Source organism: Xiphias gladius, chromosome 12 (assembly GCF_016859285.1).
Source record: "Xiphias gladius isolate SHS-SW01 ecotype Sanya breed wild chromosome 12, ASM1685928v1, whole genome shotgun sequence".
Classification (NCBI taxonomy): Eukaryota; Metazoa; Chordata; class Actinopteri; order Istiophoriformes; family Xiphiidae; genus Xiphias; species Xiphias gladius.
Window position 1 is genome coordinate 16,219,155 of NC_053411.1, and position 24,567 is coordinate 16,243,721.

The window sequence follows — 24,567 nt, forward strand, 5'->3', positions numbered from 1 at the left end:
AAAGCTGAATTCAAACATCTAGAGATACCTGACACCTGCATGTATTCTAGACGTTGAAAGATAAATGTCTGTGTTTTTTTAGTTATTTCTAGTAGACATGGACTTTGCCTGAGAACAGTCAGTGTGTGTGTGTGTGTGTGTGTGTGTGTGTGTGTGTGCGCGCGCACCTCTGAAGCCTTTGTATCCCGTGTCACCCGGCTCTCCTCTGGGGCCAGGCGGCCCAGGCTGTCCAGGGTAACTGGTGGGGCGGCCATCGGGAGAACCTGCAAGCGCACAGACACCCACAAAGTTGGATCAATTAGAGGTTAAAGTGGCAAATTAGTCACAAAGTCGCCGCTGACAATGAATAAATTCCGTGACTTTTTGATTTCACACTGTGTGATCTTAAGCTGCATTGCACCGACCGATGTAAGATGTAAACTGGGTGGATACCTGTAATGTTCCTGTCTTAAGAGGAACTTACGTTTTTTACAACATGCACTCTCAAAATATCTCCCAAAATATTTATATACAAATAAAAAAAACAAAAAACGAGAATCATTCAAACCAGCACAGTGCAAGCCCAACTTGGTGTCACAGTGTGAAATCAGGGTTAGTTTGTCTGTTTGGTCATCAGATTTGATGGAAGATTTGAGCTGCTGTTGCAGAATGACAGATGCTTATTTAAAAAAATAAAAGCATTAAATAGTTTATATCATGGCAAAATATAAAACAGCACTTTATTTAGCATGAATTCAGTGATTTCACATGGACTATAATGGCTAAGAGCTACTTGCTACAAGCAGCATGCATAGCGTGTTGAAGTTTGGCACCTACACAAACAAAGGAAACAAAAACATTTGCATTTGCATTTTTCTATCCCGTGAACAAGCACATGTCATCAGCACGGATGATCATGGGAGACTGGGTCTCCGCCTTCACGTGAACTTTGGGTAACTTGATAACGAGTCATCATTAACAGGAGGGAGACAATAAACCCCGTCCCGGTTTTTGAGGATGAAGAATCTCTGGTAAGTGAACCTCTATCACATGTGAGAAGTCGGTTTGATTCAGCCAAGTAATTAACGGAGGCTGCAAGAAGGCTCACGCAGCCAAACACCTCAAATTATGTCACAGAGATGAAATCTCTTAAATGTTCCCAACAAACTGAAAGGAAGTGAATGATAATTAGCATTGTTATTATTGTTGTTACTATTTCTTTCTTTCAGTTTGTGTCTCGAATCTTTTTCTTCCTTCGTTTAATGTTTTTGTGCCAACAAGATAAAAAAAAAAAGAAAAATAAGATCAAAAAATTCCCTGTTGCAAACAGTGGCATTAAGCATTAACGTCCATGTAAAATCAGTGAATTCTCTTCACCGCAGGCGATACATTGTGGCCAAAGATGAGAGAAGCAGCTTGGAGCAGAGGGACCCTCCCGTCCAAGTCTGAAGCCAGTAAGAGCCTCTGCCCTCCAGCTATACTTACCACCAAAACCCTGCACAGAGTACAGCATGAAGAAAAACAATAAAAAAAGCACTTTGGCAGGTAGATGCTGCCTGCTGAAAGTTGAATTTGTTGTTCTGAATTTCGCTTTGGCAGGCTGAATATTGTCATGGCGATCATAGCAATATGGCTGCCTGGGATACCTGTATTTGACTGACCTTTGGGCCTGGGATAGATGACACAGGGATCAACGGCCAAGCCTTGGAGGACAGTAAAGTCAGTCAGCCATTGCGTTTTAAAGTCTCTTTCTATCTTGTCTTGTGCTCTTACCGATGACCTGCGTTTTATGGCTCCAAACTTACAAAATCCGCTTTTCCTATTGCTCTTTTTTTTTTTATACCAACCGCAGCTCGGTTGCAGGATGATGCTGTATCCCCATCTTGAAGCTGCTTATTGTTGCATAATTGCATCTATAAAAATAATAATAATAAACTTTACTTTTAACACTCCTTTCATACCAGGAATGCAGCAAGGTGTTTTACCGGAAAAAAAAAAAAAAGAAGACAAATTAAACAGCAAACACATCTAAAGGAGAAAGAGGGAAGTTTTTAAAATAATACTGTAATTATAACTTAAAAATGTTGACGTTCCCTTTGTTTTATTCATTGCTATCAAAAGACTTTTTTTTATATACTTCAGTAACCCAGCTCTCATGTCTCAGATAAGCCACGTCGGTCCTTATCGCGACAGCCTGTAAGGGACCAGAGAGCTTTTGTTAGTCAATTCTGCGCGAAACATACTGGTAGGGCCCGGAGGTCCAGGAGGCCCGATGGGTCCAGGGAGTCCAGGGGCGCCCGGGATTCCTTCAATGCCGTAGTTTGGTATGCCCGCGTTACCTTTCTCCCCCTTTGGGCCTGGGGTCCCGGGAAAACCTGGGGAGCCTGGGCGACCTGCAAACGTGGGATCTGGGCGGAGAAAAATAATTGACGGACATATTCAATCGATGTTGTAATGTAAAAATAAATCAATCTCATCCCTTTGGAGTGACGTTTGTGCAGTTTTTGGATGATTACATTGTTTGTGGGTCCCTAATTTCGAAAATATAAATAAAAAAATGTACAAAGTTACATACACGACTGAATGATTATTAAATTACTGATATGGCTGAGGTGTGGAGTAGGTGGTAGCCTCTATCAAAAGAGGAGAAATGCGACTCCAGGTACTTCCAAAGCTGTCTCATTTAAATTTTTGAATTCTGTGTGCACTTGGCCGACCGCTGTGGCAAAGGCTAGCCACAGGTACGCATACACACACATTGTGGTCACCACTTTTTAAGAGTTAAGGGGGCTGTAACTGTACATCCGAGGCCGGGAGCTCTGGAGAGCTGTTCGCTGTCACCGAGTCTCAGCTCGTCCGCTGGTCGGTCAGTAAATCCCTCCAAGCTGTACGGCCGCCTGCCTCGCTTTCTGTTTCTGAATTTGTTAGATACAAGAGTTTTTGTTGTGTGGGTGTGGAGGATTTGGAGTCGTTTTAAAGGCACCTTTGACGGCGCTGGCAACTGAGTAATGAAAGTAAATGAACGAGTAATGCATTACTTTTGCTGCTGAGCAATTAGTAGAGTAACATAATTACTTTCTCAATCTGTAATGTGCGATGTTTAGTTTTCAAGTAACTTGCCCAACACTGTCCCCGGTGGGCCTGGTTGTCCTGGGAACCCTGGAGCTCCCTGGTCACCTGGGGTGCCGGGCAGGCCACTGAGACCCGGGTCACCTGGAAGTCCTGCAGCCAATCACGCGTAAGACGCTTAACACGGAGAGCTCACACATATTAAAAGAAAGGTCACCTTCAAAACTTATAATAGGTCTGTGCGTTACCTTGAACGGAGGTGCCCAGCTCATTAATGTAAGCAGGGGGTCCTGGTGGTCCGGGGTCTCCCTGGTCTCCCTAATAGACACACATCGAAATTCAGGACAAAATATCACATCAAGGGATAGAAGAGAGGAAAAGCTGTGGAACCATTTAGGCTTGACATGTCCTCTGGTGCCAAGCTAAAGGAATCCGAATCCATTTAGTTGTTGTTTTGAACAATTTGCTAATGTTGCACACATAAGAACACTTTGACATTTGGGGTAAAATACTCAGATGGTAAAATACATAGATGAGATGATCCAGACCACTCGGATTTCTGTACAGTAGCATTAGCTTAGCAAGCAGGCAAAAAAAAAAAAGGGGTAAAGGAAAGAAAATCTTCATACCAGCAGCTCCACATTTTCACCAATTTAACACTTTATAACTAAGAGAGTGAATGAGCATCTTTCCCCGCTTCGTACTGCTCATTTAAAGCTATGTGCACCACATAAACGTAAGATGGAGTCGTTATCTCTCTGAATATCCCAACAGTACAGTTGAAAGGTTCTCCATCAGCTTCCCTGAGGAAAAGCAGCCTTGGTAAGATCCAGGTAAGAGACACTGGCAACGTCTGCTGGCGAAATACTGGTATTGCACGAAAGCACGGGAGCTTGTCTCAAATCCATGCTCCACGGTAATTCTAGGAAGCACACAGATCAATAGGCGAATGTTTTTTCTATGTTGCCCTATCAGACTAGACAGTAGGCAGTATTACATGTATTTATACCATGAATTTACATTTCTATTAAATATAAATTAGTGGAAAAGAGTGTAGTTTGTTTGTTTTTTAACGTAAACAAGAAAGCGAAAACTTCGGCTTATGTCGGGGGCCAAATATTTCTGCTGGAGGGCCAGATTCGGCCCACGGGCCACTATTCGCCTACCACCGCTCTCCGAGAAGGACCGTCCGTGATAAACGCAAGCGCACTCACTCTCCATTTACCTTGGGTCCGATGTATCCTGGTTGCCCGGGGAAACCTGGATTACCTCCGAATCCCTGTGCCGGGAAATAAAAAAAAACACTCAGGTTTGAGATTTCCTGTACAGATGACTGGGGCTGTTCAACACATGCGACGACGCTGCAGTGAAATCTTGAAATATTTACCACTGTTCAATGGGGGTGGGGGGGGGGGGGTACGTAATGTAGAAAATCTGTGAGGTGATAGCAACACCTGCAACTTCACCTCCAACTCATCCGTTATTGTCTACATCAGGACATCAGAGGAGGAAAGTGACACGGTACGTACACCTGAGGTACTGCGCTTCACGACCACTTTGATGTACTTTACCGTATACTTCTACTTCATTACATTTCATTACGTTTCAGAGGGTAATATTTTTTTTTTCTTCTTCACCGAATTTAAAGGGCGGCTACAGTTACCAGTCACTTTTGTGGATTCCATTGGAAATGTATGACGAATTCAGATGATATGAAGTATTGCCATCGGTGTAACTTTATAAAAATATAAAGTAGTACTATGTTCTGTACTGTAATGCTGCTTACAGGTTAATGTATTGATAATTTATGATGTTCTCAATGGAGGACTCTTTGACTTTTGATACTTAAGTGCATTCTACCGATAATTTTTCAATACTTCTGCTTAAGTAAACTATCTAATGCAGGACCTTTACAGTAGTTTACATTGTGGTATTGATTTTAGTGTCTCAATACTTGAACCACCGTAGAATTTATTTATTTTATTTTATTTATTTTTAATTGTTAATACTTAGTTCAAGCCTACCTGTTGTCCTGGAGCACCCGGGGGGCCGTTAAAACCTGGAGGACCCTGTTTGGTGGAATCACAGACAACGTCCACCACAGAGGAAGAGGAAAAGGAACGGTCAGACACGTGTGTAGCCACAGAAGAAGACGGGAAGCTATGCTTCAGTTTCACGGTTTCACAGTTTCACCATGGAAGAGGAAAAACAGCAACGCCTCTAAATTCTGAGGCATCTCCAGGATGCCGAGGTTAGTGGAGGATTCATACGACAGAAGGGCACATTTTTTCTACTTCTTTCTTCTTCTCTAAAGTATGAAATCACAGTAATACAGTCAGCCGTTAGCCCTTACTCTTCCCCCGGGGTATCCAGGAATGCCCTTTTCTCCAGGTTCACCAAGATAACCGAAAGGTCCCTGGAATTAAGTGAAAAAACAGGTAAGTGTCTCTTGAGACAGAATTCCTCTCGTTTATCTCTCAGCTGTTTCAACAAAGTTTCTGATTCTGAGTCCCTTCAACGCATGTTTGATACGACATTCTCACCGACAGTGTGTCTAGATTGTCTGTACAGGGATGACACCGAAAACGAATATTTCACATAGAAACTTACAGGTTGGCCAGGATTGCCGGGGAACCCTGTGAATCCCTTTTGGCCAGGTTCCCCCTGTGACGGAGACACAGAGAGAACAAAGACGAACAACAGTTAAAGAATGAGCAATATTACAGTATCACATGAATAGTTTGCACCTGGATTTCTTGGTTTTTACAGTGTTATTTCGTCATTTACACGTTCTTTACATTAAAACTTACCTCTGCATGTATAATCTCACTTGAAAGGAAGAAGAAAGCAATGAAAACCGCCCCACTAATACAGGAATGAATTATTCTAAACTGGCCTCAGGCCGGAGGTGAATCACACGTGGATCGTGTTGATGGTGAAATTGATCGCGGGACAAGTGGACAAGCTGAAGGAACCACTGGAGAGCAAACTGCTGCGTCCCAGCCGGGAGCAGCCACAGGGCTGTTCAAGCCCCTGAGAGGGCGCACTGTGTTGGGCTTGGAACGCTGAGGAATCGAGGATGGATAATCCAGATTATTGTCGTCTCGATCCATTTCTTTCCGAAGTGAACCTGACCTGGATATTTGCTTAATGCTTTTATCTGTACATTTTGAAGAATGTTTTTCTCTTCTTCCTGACGGCTACTGAATTGTAGTTTATTTCATGTTACCCTGCAGAGACCTGGAAACTTGCTCGCACAAAATCTTATCCACAGGACAACCTTCATAGATTTAATAAATAAAAGATCTTACAAAGAATAATATAATTTGCTGCTGTTTGACAGCAAATGCTCAAATCTTGGACATTACAACATCCTTAAAAGCTCCATCAGCGTGTCTGAAACATTTCCTGCTCAAAACTTGGCATAATAAGATGATAACACATGGTAAGTTTTACAAATAAAGGCGAAATTGAAAACTAAAAGTCGCAAAATGCTCGCTGCGATGGACTATCTTTAGCATGCGAGTTACTCTGCAGTTTCCCTGCAAGTTGGTTTCCAAATACAGTGAAATGTTTTGTAACTAATGGCTGCCTGAAAGGTAGGAACTCACTGGCATCCTTTAAAAAAAAAAAAGGGGGTTAGTAGTGACACTGAGCAGAAACAATACGCCGTTGATGAGGAGAAGTTGCAAAACCACCAATATAATCCTTAAGTAACCACAGGTACATAGTAGGTCAGCGCTCCATTTGCCATACGACATATAGTATTGTCGTACAATGCTGTACAAGTTGTATAAAAAGTGACCCTGGCAGACACAAGTATAAATTACATTTCACTTACTTTCTTTTTATGCTGACTTTTTGTGTCATTATAAGAAAGAGAAACTTTGCAGGACGTTGACGGACACATGGCTGATGTTGGACACTCGTAGGCTTTTTACAGGCACTAAAACCGTGTCCCACTTTGACACAGTGTTGGCCGCCCTGCTTGGCATGAGAAATGTCGATTGTGAGAAGAGCTGCGTTTTTCCAACAAACCTGCATTCCTTTGTCTCCTTTGGGAAAACCCACAAACTCCACAATGCCATTGATCATTGGCTGGCCGGGGTCGCCGGGCAAGCCCACGTCGCCCTGGAGGCCGTAACCAAGGAAGAGAGAGCTGTTTAAATGGCAACGGCGGCCAGTTGGTGGAGGCGGAACAAGGAGGGGAGAGGCGTCGGAAACAACGGCAGGGTTTTGGGACGTTTAAGGGAAGACCGGAGGCTCGACCCCTTGTGGCTGTGCATGAAGCCACTGAAGAGGTTGTGGTCTGCAGAGTGAGGAGGGGAGTGAGGAGTTTTCGGGGCGATGATGAGAGGCTTTGTCTAGAATTACAGAAAATGTAATAGCAATAAGTTTTATCTTCATGCGTTTCATCTCAAGAAAACAGTCCGCTGAGTTCCAGAGGGGATATTAATGGACCTGTCAATGATTTGTGTGGTGCTGAGAACTCAGAAGCGGAGATTATTTCTGCCTCCAGAGCAGCTCTGCATGCAGATGCTGGACTGACGCTCCCTCTGTGGTTTTGAGAGTCAGGACCAGCCTCTCCTTCACCTCTCCCCAAGCTCCCTCCTCCTCCTCACTTTTCTATGCCGACACGTCCTCCCCTCCATGGCTGTAAGGTTTGCAGCAATCACTCCTCTTTTAAAAAGCTTCCTGCTGTGTTATTTACCTTTTTTTTTTTTTAACCAATTTTATAATCAAACCCCACCACATCCATGTGTGTGTTTGTGCGTGGGAATGTGTGTGTTGTGCGTGGAAGCGCTACAACCTCAGCTCCTACCCTTTTCTTGCTGTGTTACCTTATCTCCTTTGTAGATAGTGAGAGTTTGTTCGCTTCTTAGTGACCCGTCGCCGGGAGTACCACTGGGTCCGGGAAGACCCACGTCGCCCTGAAGTCCGAAATACACACAACACACCGTTAGCCAATCAGGAGGGGGTGGGGGGAGTGGAGGAGGAGGAGCAGGGAGAGGAAGGAAGACATGATGGGAAGTGAGAAGGAAAAGAGGAGAACAAAAAACGAGAAGGAGGAAACGACAAAAGAGCAGCAAAACATGAAGATATGTATATGTAAGGGAGCAGATAGAGAAATAAACTACATGCCAAAAAGTATGTGGACACTTGAAGGTTACATCCATATGATTGTTGAACATCTCAGTCCAAAACTGTGGACATTAATCAGCTGCTACTAAAGCCTCCACTCCTCCGGGAAGCCATTTTGGAACCTGACCGCTGGTCTCAACTATCGCACAGAGGCTCCCTCTTTACCCGTCTAAGCGAGACAGTCCCTGGACCCGCCTCCAAGTGGTCCAAAATACTGCCGCAAAGCTTTTCACCGGGTACGTTCTCAAGCGACACCGATCATGATTTCTTTGCACTGGCTTCCAATCAAATTTAAAAGGCTCTGCATGGTAGGCACCTGGAGGTCAAATCTAAATTGGTGGACTACTTTTAACTTTGGAACTCCCCCCTTTTGGGTATAAGATCTATGCCGGCTGTGGACACCGTTAAAAAGTAACTCAAGACTCGTCTGTTTAGACTTGTCTTTGTGTCATTTAAATTTTTATAATAATTATAATAATTATATATATAATTATATATAAATTATATATATATAAATTATATATAAATAGACTTACCCACTCACTAACTCACTTAGTATTAAAAGTATTTTAAAGTAAAAGCCCTCGCCCAAATTATGAACCAGCACCACAGACCAAGCGCACACGCACACACACACACACACACACACACACACACACACACACACTCACACAAAAAAGGCATATCCGTCCATATACTTTTGGCCATGTAGGATAAATCGATGGATAGATGGATAGATGGATAGATAAAAAACAAAACAAAAAGAAGTTTGACAAAAATCTAACTTAAGGTCCATTTAATTGCTTTTTCTGGAGCTTTCAACCCCATCTCATGGATTCTAGTGCTGAGTTGTAACAGTGAATGGAGAACTGGGTCAACACCCTCCACTGAGAAAGACCACTAGATGCTGTTGAAAGCTCTGGAAAAGCCTTGTTGGTGGACTTTGAGTTAGGTGTATTTCTGCCTCAGATGTCTCCGAGGTCAAAAAGGAACTTTCAAACTAAGACAAGAAACAAGATTGGATTAAAGAAAGAAAATCAAAAAAGAGAAAAGAACAGGGAATGAATGCAAAGAAGAAAAACGTAACAATAGATAAAGAGTGCAAGGAGTGAGGAAGAGAGAAAGAGAGACAAAGACAGAGAGGAAGAAAAAGGTGAGGAATATTTTATCTTGAGTTTCTTGTTGATTCATTTTAAGAACTTTCGAGCCCCCATTTTTTCCCAGGGCTGCAAGAGGAAAATAAATGCTGGGCAGTTTTTTTTTGTTTTTTTTTAAGGAAAAAATTGAGAGTATTTCAACAGGCTAACAGTAAATCCAGCTGTTTCTGTGCTCAGTTCAACCCTGAATCTGTCTGAGTTCAGTGTGCCGGGGGTTTGGTTGAGCCCGAAGTGCATGCAGTGTGTGAGGAAGATGACTGTTAGTAACTCGCGTGTGATTGTTCGAATGAGATGGGTGGGTTGGCGGGCGAGTGGATGGGAGGTGAGGAGCAGGCAAATGAACTACAAATCCCAGAGTTCACCACCGATGCCCAAATGTGATTAAGGGTGGAAAATAGTGCAACACAGGAAGTAGGAGCGAATGATTCCAGCAACCAGTTACAGTCCACAGATCGCCCTCTGGAGTGACAGCTCAGAAATTTGAAGTTTTAATAAAAGCTGATGATTTTCTTGATTTATTTTCTGGATTTAATCAGATTTTTAAAATATTTAGCACCACAAAAAACTGAAATGGTGCATGGCCGGCACGAAATTGGGTGAATTTCACTCAAACATGTTATGATTTTATTTTATTTTACTTTATTCTTTTAAATTTGGGAAGCAAACTTCTGAACTGTCATCCAACATTAAGGGAAACAAGTGTGTGATGCCACTGGACAACTCACAAACAATATTTGAGGAAAACTTTGAAACTGAGAACTACAAATTTATATCAATCAGCCCTTTTAGAGTCTGGATTTGGATTTGAATAGGATTCAAAATCAAGCATTAAATCAGAATCAGTGCATCTGCGACTTGTCTCAGTGGCAGTACAGGTCATGTGAAAGAACAAACCAGACTGAATCAGGTAGAAGTTCATGTGATCTTTTTATCATACTGGAAACAGATGTAACAAACAGTTCAGTGGTTGTGTCAATCTGGGGGTGGAGAGAGTAGTAGGAGGAGGAGGAGGAGGAGGAGGAGGAGGATGGAGGGATGGGTGGGGTTAAGGAGGGGAAGGAGGGATGAAGGGTGAATTAATGTGTGTTGGACGGAAGAGGTGCAGGTCGTCAAGCCACCACCAAAATTTCAACATGCACAGTATTATCTCCAACCACTGCATTATAGAAACGGACACATTCAAGCAGGCATGCATGCACACATAAATGCACATACACAGGCGTACACACACACACACACACACACCTGGGACCCAGCTAGAGCACTCTCAGCCTGCTGTTTTGATGCGCTAATCTGTAGCTGATGCTTGTGGACGTGAAGTGAGGGAAAGCGTCGAATCCACAACGTTTTACTCCAAAAAAAAAGCAATGAATTTAATGCAGAGTCGTTTAAAGATTTGGTGACTGAAAGCAAATCAAATTCAGGCAACTCAAACAGGCAGAGCAAGGGAGAAAGTTTTTTAAAGGCCAGGTGTAATAATCTGTTTTATTATTTCTCCCCTGCGAGGTCAAAACCAGCTGGTGCTTTCAACCATTACGCCTGATTAAATAAAGGATTTTAATACGGCTTTTCTCCTTCCTCTGCCGGAGAGAGCAGTTTTCCTGACCCGTTTTCCAACTCCAAGAGCGCCTTCGTACGGAACCGACCGAGCACTCGGCCTCTCTTAAAGATTTCCCGGAAGGTCATCGGGGCCAGAAACTGGAGCTTGTTAGCCGCACGCAGCTTAGCACAGAGACTGCGCGGAGGCAAGCGTAGCTAGCCTGATAACTGGCCTAACAACACGCTAACTCCCAACAAATTTCATATCATGTACTGAAAAATGGAAAAACAAAGCGTTGAGCGCTTTTTCTTTATAATCTCGTCTACACATGACGGACTACCTACTTCCTGTCTTTGTGCTAAGCTAGGCTAATGCGTCCTAGACGGCACGCCCCAAACATTGGGCTCTGCCTTAAGGTTTAACATTTCAGTGGTTTATTTTTGAAGTTTAGCCTTGTGGGTTTCACGCTCCCTCTTGTATCTGAATCCATTTCAAGCTAGCGCGTGAGGCGACAGACAGGATGCTAAAGAATCCTCAGTCTCGCTCATAGTTGATTTTAAACAAAAACACCAACCAAACGTTAAATATTCTGTTAAACTGTGTGTGGCTGATACTTGCACCAGTCTGGCAGATAAACAAGCATTTTACACCTTGTACAAGTGGCTTTGCTCGGTGTTGTGATGAGTGTGTCCAGATATTTTCCCTGCCCTCATTGTAATGTGCGTGGAGCTTCTACAATTCTTCTCCTGTTTATCATGCAAGAGATGGAAAACTACATGATGAAAAAACTGAAACTAAACAATGTTTGCTTTACAGAAAAAAAAGGCTTGTAGATTCTGCTTTCCTACTTTTTTTTGACAAAGATAAACCTACTACCAGCACCAGCAGGCCTTATATGTGTGTGTGTGTGTGTGTGTGTGTGTGTGTGTGTGTGTGTGTGTGTGTGTGTGTGTGTGTGAGAGTGTGTGTGAATTAATCTCGACAGACATATGGGTCTACATGACCTTCAGCTAACAATTCATACCTTGTCTCCTTTCTCTCCTTGATATCCGTCACTACGGCTCCCCTAAAAACAACAAGGGTTAACACAACGCACTCGGATGAACAAGAACAACAACTCTAAAATGGAAAATACACTCCAGCACAACCGCCCTTTACGGCCTTATAATGGACCACAATGAGTCGTTGCGCTCTGTTATCTTACTTACCATCAGCCCTGGGGGACCGGGAGGACCGGGCGGGCCCTGAAGACAGGTGACAGAATCAGACTCGGTTTTCTCAGATAAAGTCAGCAACAAAATAAGAAATAATATTCACTAGTTCTTGAAAAAAAAAAAAAAAAAATTCTTAGAAGGACAGACAGCTTAGTGCCTGCAATGACTGCCTTTTATTGTGACGACTTAAGTAATAAATCATCCAAACAACACATGTAATAAAATTCTTCTCCCCATTTACTGGCAATTATGCCTCCAAAAGATGTGGAACTAATAATACAATTATAGTTTTACTTTATAATAGAATAGCAATTGCCATTACGGGATATTCTTACATTACCTCTCACATTTTGAGGTAATTTTCTTACACTAATTATAATAAAAACAAAACACCAATGTAAAAGTACTTGTGTTGAAATCAATTGAAACCCGAATGAATTCATTAACATTAATAATGACTGGAGTATTTGGTGGTATATTAAACTGGTTCTGTGGCATCTTCACCTCGTTTACATTGGGCAGGCTTGGGAAGAAATCCCCGCAGGTTTTTAATCTGACGACGAGTGTTACAAGCTACAGCTCGGAAAAATAACACGTATTACATAAAAGGTGAAGATGTAGCTGCCTGTGATATTAAGGTGCAGGGAGCACTCTGAGGAGGACAAAAACAGACAAATGAGTTCACATACGGGGAATCCCTCAGGGCCTCTCGGACCAGCCACACCAGATGGACCATCAGGACCTCTGATACCCTGCAGAGACAAAACATTTCTGAATTTCCATACAAATGTAGATATCACGGCAAGTGTATCGCTAACATTTAGTACAGTCACAAATCGCTGTCTTATTTTTCAGATTTTACACGGACCTAACTTTCCTTCTACACTTTGTTTGGTGAACGTCAAACGACGATATCAAATTCAGTTTTATTTTGCATTTGAAAGTACAACACTTCACAGTGCCCAGTTGCGTTATTTTGCACTGAAGAGAATTCATCGGACTTTTGTTGCGCAGGAAGCAGGAAAGAGTAAGAGTCTTACAGGTTGGCCGTCCAGTCCTGGTGCACCTGGAAAACTCTAAATGAGGAGAAAAAGAGAAAAAAAGAAAAAGGAAAACTGATTAATCAGTAAGCACACATCTGCACAGTCTTCTTCATTTCTTTCTAATCAAAGAAAACATAAATACATTTTTATCTACATTTTTGATCTTTTACTGGACTATTACTGTAGCACCACCTACTGGCCAAATACCGTTGAATTGGCTGGTGTGTGCATGTACCATGTTTTTTTTTTTTTCTTCTTCTTCTTTTTTTTTTCCTTTGTTCATTCTTAATGCTTTTTTCGGGGTCATTTAAATATGTTCTGTACCAAATTTTGGCGCAGAATGTCTCAAGGCCTTGAAATCCTTGAATCCAAACTAGAAAAAAAAAATGTTTTTTACGCTTTGTGGTTTCAGGAGCTATGAGTCTAAACATAAAGTATTATAAAGGGCCGCATAGTGGTGTTGTCCACATCATAAGCCAGGTGGACAGTAACTAGGTACATTTACCCAAGTACTGTACTTGGATACATTAAGGTACTTGTACCATTTTCTGTGACTTAACTTCTACTCCAATATATTTCTCAGACAGCTATAGTTACTTTACTCACTATATTTCATTTACAAATCGTATGAAGGGCTTATAAAACATGGGGCATTACTTCAGAGCAGTATATAGGGTAGCTAAAACTTAGCTTCACTTCCACCAGCTTCAATTTAAAATACACACTAATGTAATGTAATAATAAAATAAAAACATATTCTGCTGCATTGTGAGAACTTTTACTTTTGATATATTTAATACATACCTACCTATTAGGAAAATAGGTGCAGAAAGAAAGAAGGCATGAACAGAAGGAGAGATAAAATGGAAGACAGGTGGATGACGGAAAGAGGTGAGTGAGGAAATGAGGGCAGAAAAAAGAGGACTGAGGAGGAAAGAAGGGTCAGAGGAACCAGATATAGAAACTGAGTCGAAAAAATTCTGGGACGTAAGGTAGAGAGAAAAGGTGAAAGGAAAACGAGGGTTGGAGGGATAGTAAAGGAGTGAGGGAAAGCTTTGCAAAGTTTTTACGCTGGCAGTGACAGTTTTATTGAATCTGACTGAATCGGTTTCAGCTCGCGAGCCCACACGTGAGCAGCAGCACAGCATAAGGTCGGAGACCCCGAAAACAAGACGCGTATGGTTGGGGTTAATCTGAGTACGAGCGTGAGTCCTTACCGTGAGGCCGTTATCCGAAATGTACCGAGGCTCTCCTTTCTGACCCTTTGGCCCAGTAGGCCCCTGTTGAGGGAAGGGACGACGTCAGTGCCCTCTATTTCTCAGAAGCCACGACCGTAAACTCAATATTCTCTTGATAATAATTAAAACATCCAAAACATATATAGACTGATAGAAGAGGAACAAAAGTTTATCCCCACAGCAGGTCCAGGGAATCCAGGTGATCCTGTCCCGAAGCCCGGTTCTCCCTGATCTCCTCGGGTCCCATTACAACCGTCCAGTCCTGGTAAACCTCTGCCACCTTCCTGACCAGGGTGACCCTACACAGAGAGAGGGTGGGGGGGGGCTCTTCAAGAACAAGCACTGATCGCAGCATTGGGGGATTATTTTTTTACTAGAATGGGAACTTTCTTTATTTTAAGGTACAAAACAACTCCTGAGTTGTTTCCCAGAAACATTAAAATATTAACTTCAGGTGAATATGAATTGAACTCCCATAACCACCCGGTCCAAGGTGTCAAATAGAAAACTTTTTTAAAAATATATATAAATCTGAGCAGATCCAGAGGATTTTAGGTCATAAGTTCCCCAGCAACAACATATAAAGGATGATTAAGGATATTTTTAAGATTTAAATTTCTGCATGGACAGCCTAGAGAGAGAGTTCACCCAGAGGAGTAAGAGAATGGGCTAAAAATGCTCAGAGAGACGAGGACATTTTTCATCAAAAGAGGGAGAATACTGTGGGTAGGTGCCTTTCTTGTCTTTGTATAAATGCATATCGTGTGTATCTGTGCGTCCGGTTTACTTACAGGCACTCCGTCAGTTCCTTGGAACCCTGGCACTCCCATAGGTCCCTGCGCAAGTAAATAATCGATTAAGTTCATTTGTGTTCAAGTGAAACAGCAGCACCCAGTGGCGAAAGCATGTTACTGCCCGGTTGCTGCACGCAAGTTTGATGCTGTTTGGATGAAGGTTTGTACATTTAGCTTGTCATGAAATACGATGGAAGCAGAATTTCAAGGTGAATAATGGATGTGTTTGGTAAGCGTCCACGTGAGAAACAGGTCATTGGTTCACTGTCCAATAGCTTGTTCTTAGAATGAACCGCGTTAAGATCTAGAGCACCCACTTTGTCCCCTTTGGGGCCAGACGGTCCTTTCAGTCCAATGTGGCCCTTCTCTCCTTTAGGCCCTGGAGGTCCCGGGCTGCCACGCGGCCCCTCTGGTCCGTTCTGACCAACTTCTCCGAGAGGCCCAGGACGACCCTGAGGGAATATAGAAGACACGGTCACTTTTTGGGCCAAGAAGGACAGACAACCTCAGTCTATGAGCAGGAAGACAAATTGGGCTTTATGGTAGAAGCAATCCCAAAACAATATGTTCAGAAAAGCCTGTTATCAAACGCTAAATTATATTATGTCTGACTTGATTGAATCAAGGCTCTGAAGGAAGTGACATTAAGTCAATTTAATTTAAGTAGCCCAAAATGACAATTTGCAAATCACAAATTCGTATTTGACACCACCTGTCCTTAGAGCCTAAGCTTGGAAAAACAAATTCCAGGCGAGAAAAAACCTCAGAAATGGTGCGTAGTGTTGTTGGTTCTTCAAAGAAAAGCCTCTAAGTATTTATGTGTTCAGTTTTAACAGAATCCGTCTAATGATCTAGAGAAAAGTGGTCGGACGAGCAACACCTTCGATTTGAGACTTGTTTCCTTTTGTTTTACCTGACCACCACACGGACTCCGATTCCTTTCAACTTCCACGCCAGTGTCTTGCAGGGTGGATTCTTGCTTCAGCCTCTGACTACTGTTTGCCTCAGTCCGCAAGTGACTTTAAAGTCTTTCCCTGATGAGGATTTAATCCCCGCAGGCAAGTGACCTTCAAGTTGCAGGGACTGTAGGACATCCCATTATCAACTTTATCTGAGGTAAGAAGAAAAACTGCTGCTGTCGGTGATGAAAATCGCAGGAAAATGGATGTTTGCGAACTCAAATGTATGATAATGTTTCAAAGGATAAACATTCTGGGATTTTTAGAGGAAGTAATAGGTTTTAAAGAGCCCAAAGCCCATTGTAAAACCTTAATTCTCCCTGTGAATGTGCCTGTGCTGCAGGCGACAGACTGCACTACCCAATCTCAACCGCATGATGGCAGTAGAAAAACAAAGAACCAACATTAACAGGTGGTTTGTGCCAATTTAGAGCTGGGTGAAGGTAACCAGGAATCCATACGGTGCGCACACGCGCACACACACACACACACACACATTCACACCGCGGCTTCATCTACTGACAACCTGCCATTAGCTCATATTTTAGGCAGTAAAACAGGGTAAGGAGAGAGAGAGAGGAGACAGATGGAGGGAAGACAGGGCGGAGAGAGGGACAGATGTCCGGGTTCGGGTCAAAGGGAAGTCAGAGGTTTTGATTTCAGAGCTAAAAACTGACTCAGACAGCTTGTCTGAAATCTATTTTTTCGTTTAACCTTAATCACATATGTTCACTTGGATTCAAGGCCTTGATATCAGACAATAATATCTTATCTTCTCAATTTTAAAAACTGCAAGGTCTTGTTTGCTTCATTAACTTGCAAATAAATGCAACAGGCTTTTTTTTTCTTTGGGGAAAATGCATGTCATATCAAAGATTTGAATGTAAGCGAGCTCTTTTCATTACCGGCCCCCCTGAGAAAATGTGCTCATAAATTCATTTAAAAAGATGTCCCCTGGTAAAGTTAACTGGGAGTGTAAACCAGCATTGCAGGTGTACATTTAACATTTATGAGACATTTACAGAGACATTTACGGAGCATAGGTGCATGTAAACGCCTGCAGGCATCATGCACGTGCGCGACTGCATATATAAAACCTCTTCCCGAGGATGTACTTGACCAAAAATATGGCTGCACACTTAAGTCACAAGGCAGAGTGTGAGGGAGGTTCGGTAACACTACAGTCCATGGCACAGACATACAGTATATGTTGCACACCCGTCATTATACACAACGTAAAGGTTTACACACCCCACTATTAGATCCATTAACACACGCACGCGGACACACAGATACAAAGAGGGAGGTGAATTTCTTCCCCAACACCTGGCGCTATTCCTATAATATAACTGCCCTGCCTGCAGACACGAACCCATTCGACTCCACCAGATACGAGCTAACTGTGAAAAAACAAATCTAACATCAGGGCGCATCGTGAGGAAGGTCACATACCAGCTCTAAACAATCTTTAGCATTTGTTTTAGCCTGCGGGGACTGCCAGACGGGTGGAGTTTATAGCGTCCGGACCATTTAGATAAATTCTGGCAATCACACAAAAGTATACTACACTGACTCTTAAACACCTACTTGTGACTGTCTAAACTTTATGTTTTATACGACATGGTAAAGCACAGGTGTTTGCAACCTAAGTAATCATAAAATGAATCATCTCTACACGGTATCCATTACCCGTACACGTAATGATTCATCCGAAGGGCTCTAAAAACATGAACAAATCTGCCCTCCGTGACACAGCACATTAAAACATGGCACTGAGGTCTATTCTGTGTGGGCTGAACGGGACATTTATGAAGCATAAAGTCAATCGACCAGGCCATTAACTTTTTTTTTTTTTTCTTTTCTTCATAAATTATCCTTGTAATATTTACCGATAAAAAAAAACAAAACAGAGCAGCGCTAAAGAGCATTACTAGCTTGATATTTTGGTAAAATAAATACATAAAACAAGATTTGCTTTGTAGCCGAGAGCTAGATGAGAAGTGACAATGACTGAGAAACACTTCATCCTACAAATGATTGTTTTGCACACTTTGTTTTTGGTACGGCCTGAAGTAATGGGACATAATGCGTTAATTACTGAGCTTTACAGATGCTTGCAGGCGGATCTTGTTACCTTTGGATAGAGCCAGGTTATCTGTTTCCCCCTGTTTCCAGTCTTATATTTTGTCTGCGCAGATGTGAGAGTGTTATCGGTCTTCTCATCTAACTTTCAGCAAAAGAAAAAGAACAATCATCGAGCATATTTTTGCAAAAGGTGGCAGTCGAGGAATTTAAGGACTACATCTTAGCTACTGTTTGAGACTTTACAGCACTGACAGAACCTTTGTTGTGTGGACTCTCTATTTTGAAGATGGATTTTGAGTTTGATAAATATCTGGTATAAAATATTAATTTTTTGATATATAAATAACTATTTTACATCCATGTATCAGGGATGCAAGCAAGTACAAGCAAACCCAACTTCATATTTCTGACCGCAGTGATGTCAGGGAAACAAACCCGCTGTTCATTTACTGCACTTGGCTTTTACAACGACATTGATCCTGGATTAGCCTTGACCACACCGTGTCTCTGGCTGAGGCTGCAGCTCTGCCTCCAGCCCACGCTGCCTCGGGGCAGGCAGGTAACACTAATGACAGGGCTGTGCCAGGTAAAGGCAGCCTGCCGGAGCTGTCTGGCTCGCAGCTCGCACTCACACCTGGTTTCACCCAGGGAAAATATGCAGGGGTCCCACGGGGAGCCACTTTCTCTCACGCCTCGCCTTCCCCTCCATCTCTTCCTCTGTCTTTTCAATGTCGCTTCGACTGCGCCTCCACCCGTCGCTCTCTCTTCCTCAGACTCGTCTCTCGGTTCTTCGCTGTCTCTCCGCCATACCTCTGCCCTCCCACTTCCTTCTGTCAGTTTCCAACCCGCCTCCGTCCCGGCAATGATCACAGTAAAAGCACCAGCCACCCACAAACATCCAAACAGTCGTCCTGCAGCCTGCTCAGGTCTTTCCGTGTTGATGCAACAGCCCCAGAGGAAGACCTACCTCAGGGGTCATGGGGTCATCCTGTCAAAACGCTCCAACGTCTTTCTAGTATCTATTTTTGAGGTCACAGGGGTTACTTTCAAAGACTCGTCTGGATACCCTGTCTGTCTGGTGTTATGTAAAAGGTGTGAAGAGACGTGTTAGTAAAGGGGAAAAGATGGCTGCGCCCGGTGTTTAGCGTGCACTGAAAAATGCTTCTGTTGATCTTACCCGGCTCTAATCATAGTTAACCACGGATGCATTGCTAAATACGGAACTTTTCCCGCTCCCGAAAAGCTAATAAATGTAAGAAATGGCTACTACAATCCAATCTTCAGAGAATCTCTTTGATGGTCAGATGGAAGAGAGTGTCTCCGAGTGTGTGAGGGAGGAAGTGAGGTGAGTTTCCGAGGGTTTAACCCGTCTCTGTTTATTCCCTAACATGGCTTGGAATTAAAAACACAGTTTGCACAGGATCACAGAGGGAGAGTGGAGAGTAGAGATAAAAGGGAAGGGATGAAAAGGAACGAAAACTCAGCAGAAGAAAAAGACAAGACAATTTAGGGGTTAAATTCAACTTGGCTGGATCATTGGGCTGCTCTGAAAATGACCGCTAGGAGGCGATCTACCATTCCACACAGGTCCCTGACTTCCAGTGACCTCTGTATCTGAAAACCTTGCAACCAGGCCTTGTATGTAATGACTGATTTATGAATCCCTGTAAGACAGAGCCATCAGAGCGGCATTCGAACCAGTCAGGGACACACAGCCCTGACCTGTTATCATGGTCTCACAACACTCTGCTCTTTCAACTAGCTATTTGTTAAGTGTGTCTTTGCCGTTTGCTGGAAACAAGGCCGAGGAGGGAGCTCAGACCGGACCGTGCAGTAAATTGCCGAAAAACCAAAACAAGGAGCTAAAAAGCTCCACAGAGCTGCAGAACTGGGTGATAATTTTCTACAGGGTTGTCATTATTACTAACCCTTTTCACACTCCACCTAGTCATTTGACAAGACATGTAAAAATGAAGCTTAAAGACAGGTAATATTTAGTGTCGGTAATACCTGGTTGAGTCCGCATGGCGCACATCTAGTTGGGACACAATAAACAAATAACGTACTTTACTTTTCATAAGTACGGAGACAAATATTATCAGAAATCAGTGTATCCCCCATTCCAGCGTCTCTATGAGTCACAACACTGTCTCACCACAAACAACGTTGCCAGTTGGCATCCATGTCTGTTTTCATGCCAGGATGGCGGGTCTCCGCCCGGCTCTTCCAGACCTTCCATCCTCATCACCTTCCAGCAGACTGGTCAGTTTGTAGGCCCAAATCCTCTCCAGCACAAAGGGCACAATGGATCCTATTCTGGGCCGCTAAGCTCTCTGGACTTACTGCTCCCATCGGGCCCACCTCACTTCCTGATAGAGGAGAGTGCTTGGACAGACAGATTCTAGCCGCCATGCGTGTGAAAACTGGCGTGTGTGCGTTGTTCATGAACGCACGTGCACACAGACACGGACGCGCACACACCCTCAGGCTCTCTGAGGGTTTATCGGGACGTATTGTTCTGAGGGCTGGGTGTGCTACGGGGAAGATTTTAGCTGTCACACCTCATGCTCACTGGGGGACGGTGATGGGAGCAAAGTGGAGGGAGGGGTTGGCAAACGTTGGGTCTTTGGGTGCAAGTTTAATCAGCAGGCCAGTCTGATAACCCAATTACGGTTTGAGCCACATGCAAACACACACACGAATCGGCAGAACCTCAAACGCCCTCAACAAAAAGGCCCGAGCGACTGGTTACAAAATGAGAATGGGACTTTTGATGCTGTTAAAGGTGAAGCAACTGAAAACACTATCTAAAAAGTGAGCGGCTACCACACACACTGACAAGAGAAAGAGGGAAAAGATCTAGATGGGAATGTTTAGGTTGTGTCGACTTTTTTTCCTCTCCTGCCATCAGACCAGAACAACGTTGTTTATCTCAGACATGTTTGTCTGATACCAAAAAAGGGGGCGGACGTGGAGAAGGAAAAACAAGAACACGTTTTCTTAGATAGTATTCAGAATATGTGTTTTCTTAGATACTAAAGATATAACATCAAACTTGAGGCATGTCCTTAGCGCTAGGGCGTGATACCACCTGCATTTCCCTCTGAGTCATTTGTTTTTTCTTTTGGCTCTTTAGGTTCACAATGTAAGTGGAAGTCAAATGGACACAAAAGTAGCTCGCTTGTTGGTGGCCACCGGTCACCATTGATTGGGCAAGATTTTGTCGTAAAAGTGTAAGGTCGTGACCTTTGTCTTTACTTTTTCTGATGTTCACATCATTTACCACAGGAAAGAAGAGCTGAATTTGAGTTCAGATTTCAGTTGGTAATTATTTCACTTTATTATGCTAGATTTTCCTTATGGCTATCAGATTTGTGTCATTTGTCTCCTTCTACCCATCAGACGTTACATTTTGAACTGTTCCTGTAGTCCGGCTATTTTCCTGGAGAACTGGAAGACGACTGAAACGTTGACTGTATCTCAGACACCAGACCTGACCTGTCTAAACATCTAAAACAAACAAACAAAGCAAACGCTCCGGACTTTGAATAAACTGCTCCAAACATCCAAACACTTTTGGGGTTTACTCTTCACTACCTGGGTGGCTCGGTGTTTGAAGCGAGGCTTTAACCGTTGAAGGCTTACGTACTTTCTTCCCATCGTGGTCTTCTATAAAGCATCGAGTAGATGGTGTCCGTTACGGTGCGTTAGTAAAAACAGATGGAAGAAGGGAAATTTGATATAAGCACTTTATGACTTAGGATTTTGGTTCTATTTAAGGTTTGAATTATGTCCTTTGCATCCACATAAACTCTAAAAGTATGCTAACGCGCTATACTTTTTTCTAACTGAAGTCATCATTCAAACTCCTGTAAATAAGCAATAAAACCCTTTACCTGTTGTTTGTTTGAAAAAGATAAATGGAATCCAATTAAAAGCTTGGAAACCAACACTAACCAACAGTTGTTTTTTCTTTTTTAATATATTGGAGGCCAGTCTCATTTTGTTTTTGCATAACAAAATAGTGAGTGAAAATGAATCAAGTTCACGAAAGGCTTCACACTTGCTGCTCTTGACACTTGGTGTGTGGAAGCTCATGGGAAATAAACCCTCTGGTGACACTGGAAATTAAGGTTTTTCAGTTGGTTTGAAGTGAAAACAAGATCTGGGTTCTTAGCACTGAAACTGAACGGTGCACGCTGTCCAGTGTCCATGACACTGGATTGACTGTGATCAGGGAATTGAATTGAATCGATTTCACCAATGTTTATCATGAAAAATAGTGAAGCGAGTTTGAGTTTTGGACTGCGAGTTGGACTGAACAAGCAAACTGTAGATATCACCTTGGGCTCTTGGGAAAATAAAATGGCGGTTTTTCACCATTAAATTACATTTACCAGATAAAATGATTAATAAAGACAATAATCAGCATATGAACAGATAATGAAAATAATCGCTAGTTGCTGCCCACACTGTGATACAATTGCTTCTTTTCTGGAGCTTGTCAAACTGCTATCAAAGGCAAATCAATCTGAAGAGAGACATTCGCTACGTTCACAGTTCAGGATCCCAGCTGCGCCGTCTCTTTCTTCTTTTCTATCTTCCACAGACTGTATGTTTTTCCTTCCCGCATGCTCCCCCAGACTGATTCCCACCCCTCCTCTGCGCCTCCGACTCATCTGTTTGTGGTGATGGCCGCCATTAAACAAACAACCTGTTCTCTCTTTTCATCCAGGTGCTTTCCCCTCCAATAAAAACCCCATCAGAGGTCAGCGGGCCCCGCTGTCCCACGGTGATGATATCATAAAGTTGTGGTGTTTTCTCAGCTGTCAGACAGAGTGGAAGATGGAGGTGAAAGGAAATTTTAATACTTTATAGACAGTTGTTTTCTAACACGTCTTTTTCTTATTTGAATGTATAATAATATGCCTTAAAAAGCTAGACTAAATACCACCTAGGACTTCTTCCTTCAACAAAGTCTTCCACAAAACGATACTCAAGATGAGCTGTTAGGAAAGCCATGGACATAATAAAAAGGATTTTTTTCTCCACAGTCTTAGAAACTTCAGCTAAACGGTGTAATTGGGGCTAAAAAGATGTTACACTCTCATGTGTCCACTTTACAAATGAGCCTGAGGTGATGGCAGTCTCAGAATGCAAACAACGGATGTAATTGGCATGTATGGCTCATTTAAACCTTTAAGGCCTTTAAAACCACCATACAGATGTGACTGCTGTGGTAACGCAGATAAAGATGTTTGGTAATGGCTCAAAAATCATTTACTGCACTCAATTACAAGTATTTTGGGTCTCTGGGGGTTATACTCAGGTGAATGGAAGATGAAAAGAGTAAAATCATGTTCAAATTTAGCCGAGTCAAAGAAAATTCCTTTTGAGGTCTGGAAAACAGACTTATCAGTTGCACCCTGTACTTAACATGTCATCTTGATTTTGAAGTTTGTTTTGGGGAGGAACCACCAAGGTGGAGTCATGGCATCAGTTAAGAATAATAACTAAAAAAAAAAAGATCGGGAGTGGCAGGGGAGTTAGGGGAGAGAGAGAACGGTGAAAGAAGCATCCCATATGGAGCAAAAAGAGCGCATGGGCTGACAGGGAGTAAAACTGCGAGTAATGAATGGATCACATGATATCATTAAAGACAGAACTAGGCATATGGCGTTGAGTGGGAAAGATGTGAAGACATTTGTGTATTTTTAGGTCTTGCACCCCGTAAAGGTGCGTTCAGACAGCACACAATGCTAATGTTTTGCCACATAATATTCACGAGTTTGACAGCTGAAATGTTTCTGTCCAGGTTTCTGCCCGTATTTAGGATAAAAACCGGCAAAAGACGATGCAGATTCATGTGCGTTTCCATCCATTGCTGCTATGTGAATATTGAGAGTTGGTTCATCGAGGTTGGTGGCGCTAAGTATCCAGTTGGATACTGTTAAACAATTGCAGAAGAAGAGGGTGCAACGAGACTAAAAGAATCCCCTCAAAGGGTGCCAGTCAAACCAAACTATGGGAAAACAGCACTGATGGAAATGTACTTTGTGTTTATCCAAACTGAACGCTTACTGTAACTAGCTAGCAACGTACGCTAGGAACTCAAGCTGTTTCTATTATTGTCCTTCAGTGTTTTCACCTTCATCCTCTCGTACGTTTATGAAGCAGATTCACACAATCTCAAGATAAGAGTGAAACATATTCAACTCCCACAGATGTTTATTCCCACAATTCACATTGCCCGGAGCGAATACAAGTTTATCTGTGTCCACTTGCATCTTTCCATTGACCTTGTACGCAATCATCGCGTTTCTAAAAATTGGCCTCACGTTAAGTTT

The 24,567-nt window shown here is 42.7% G+C and overlaps 1 protein-coding gene across 1 annotated transcript in view; it reads right to left on the reverse strand.

Annotated features, from left to right (window-relative positions):
• Window positions 1-24,567, reverse strand: part of col4a6 (collagen, type IV, alpha 6) — a 134,536-nt gene that overhangs the window by 21,387 nt on the left and 88,582 nt on the right. Inside the window, 18 exon segments of the mRNA XM_040140660.1 lie at window positions 168-263; window positions 1,641-1,682; window positions 2,223-2,387; window positions 3,100-3,201; window positions 3,297-3,366; window positions 4,274-4,327; window positions 5,073-5,117; window positions 5,402-5,464; window positions 5,659-5,712; window positions 7,087-7,179; window positions 11,912-11,953; window positions 12,096-12,131; window positions 12,791-12,853; window positions 13,142-13,177; window positions 14,362-14,424; window positions 14,562-14,681; window positions 15,174-15,218; window positions 15,494-15,628. Of these exon segments, the coding sequence (XP_039996594.1) occupies window positions 168-263; window positions 1,641-1,682; window positions 2,223-2,387; window positions 3,100-3,201; window positions 3,297-3,366; window positions 4,274-4,327; window positions 5,073-5,117; window positions 5,402-5,464; window positions 5,659-5,712; window positions 7,087-7,179; window positions 11,912-11,953; window positions 12,096-12,131; window positions 12,791-12,853; window positions 13,142-13,177; window positions 14,362-14,424; window positions 14,562-14,681; window positions 15,174-15,218; window positions 15,494-15,628 (1,324 nt within the window).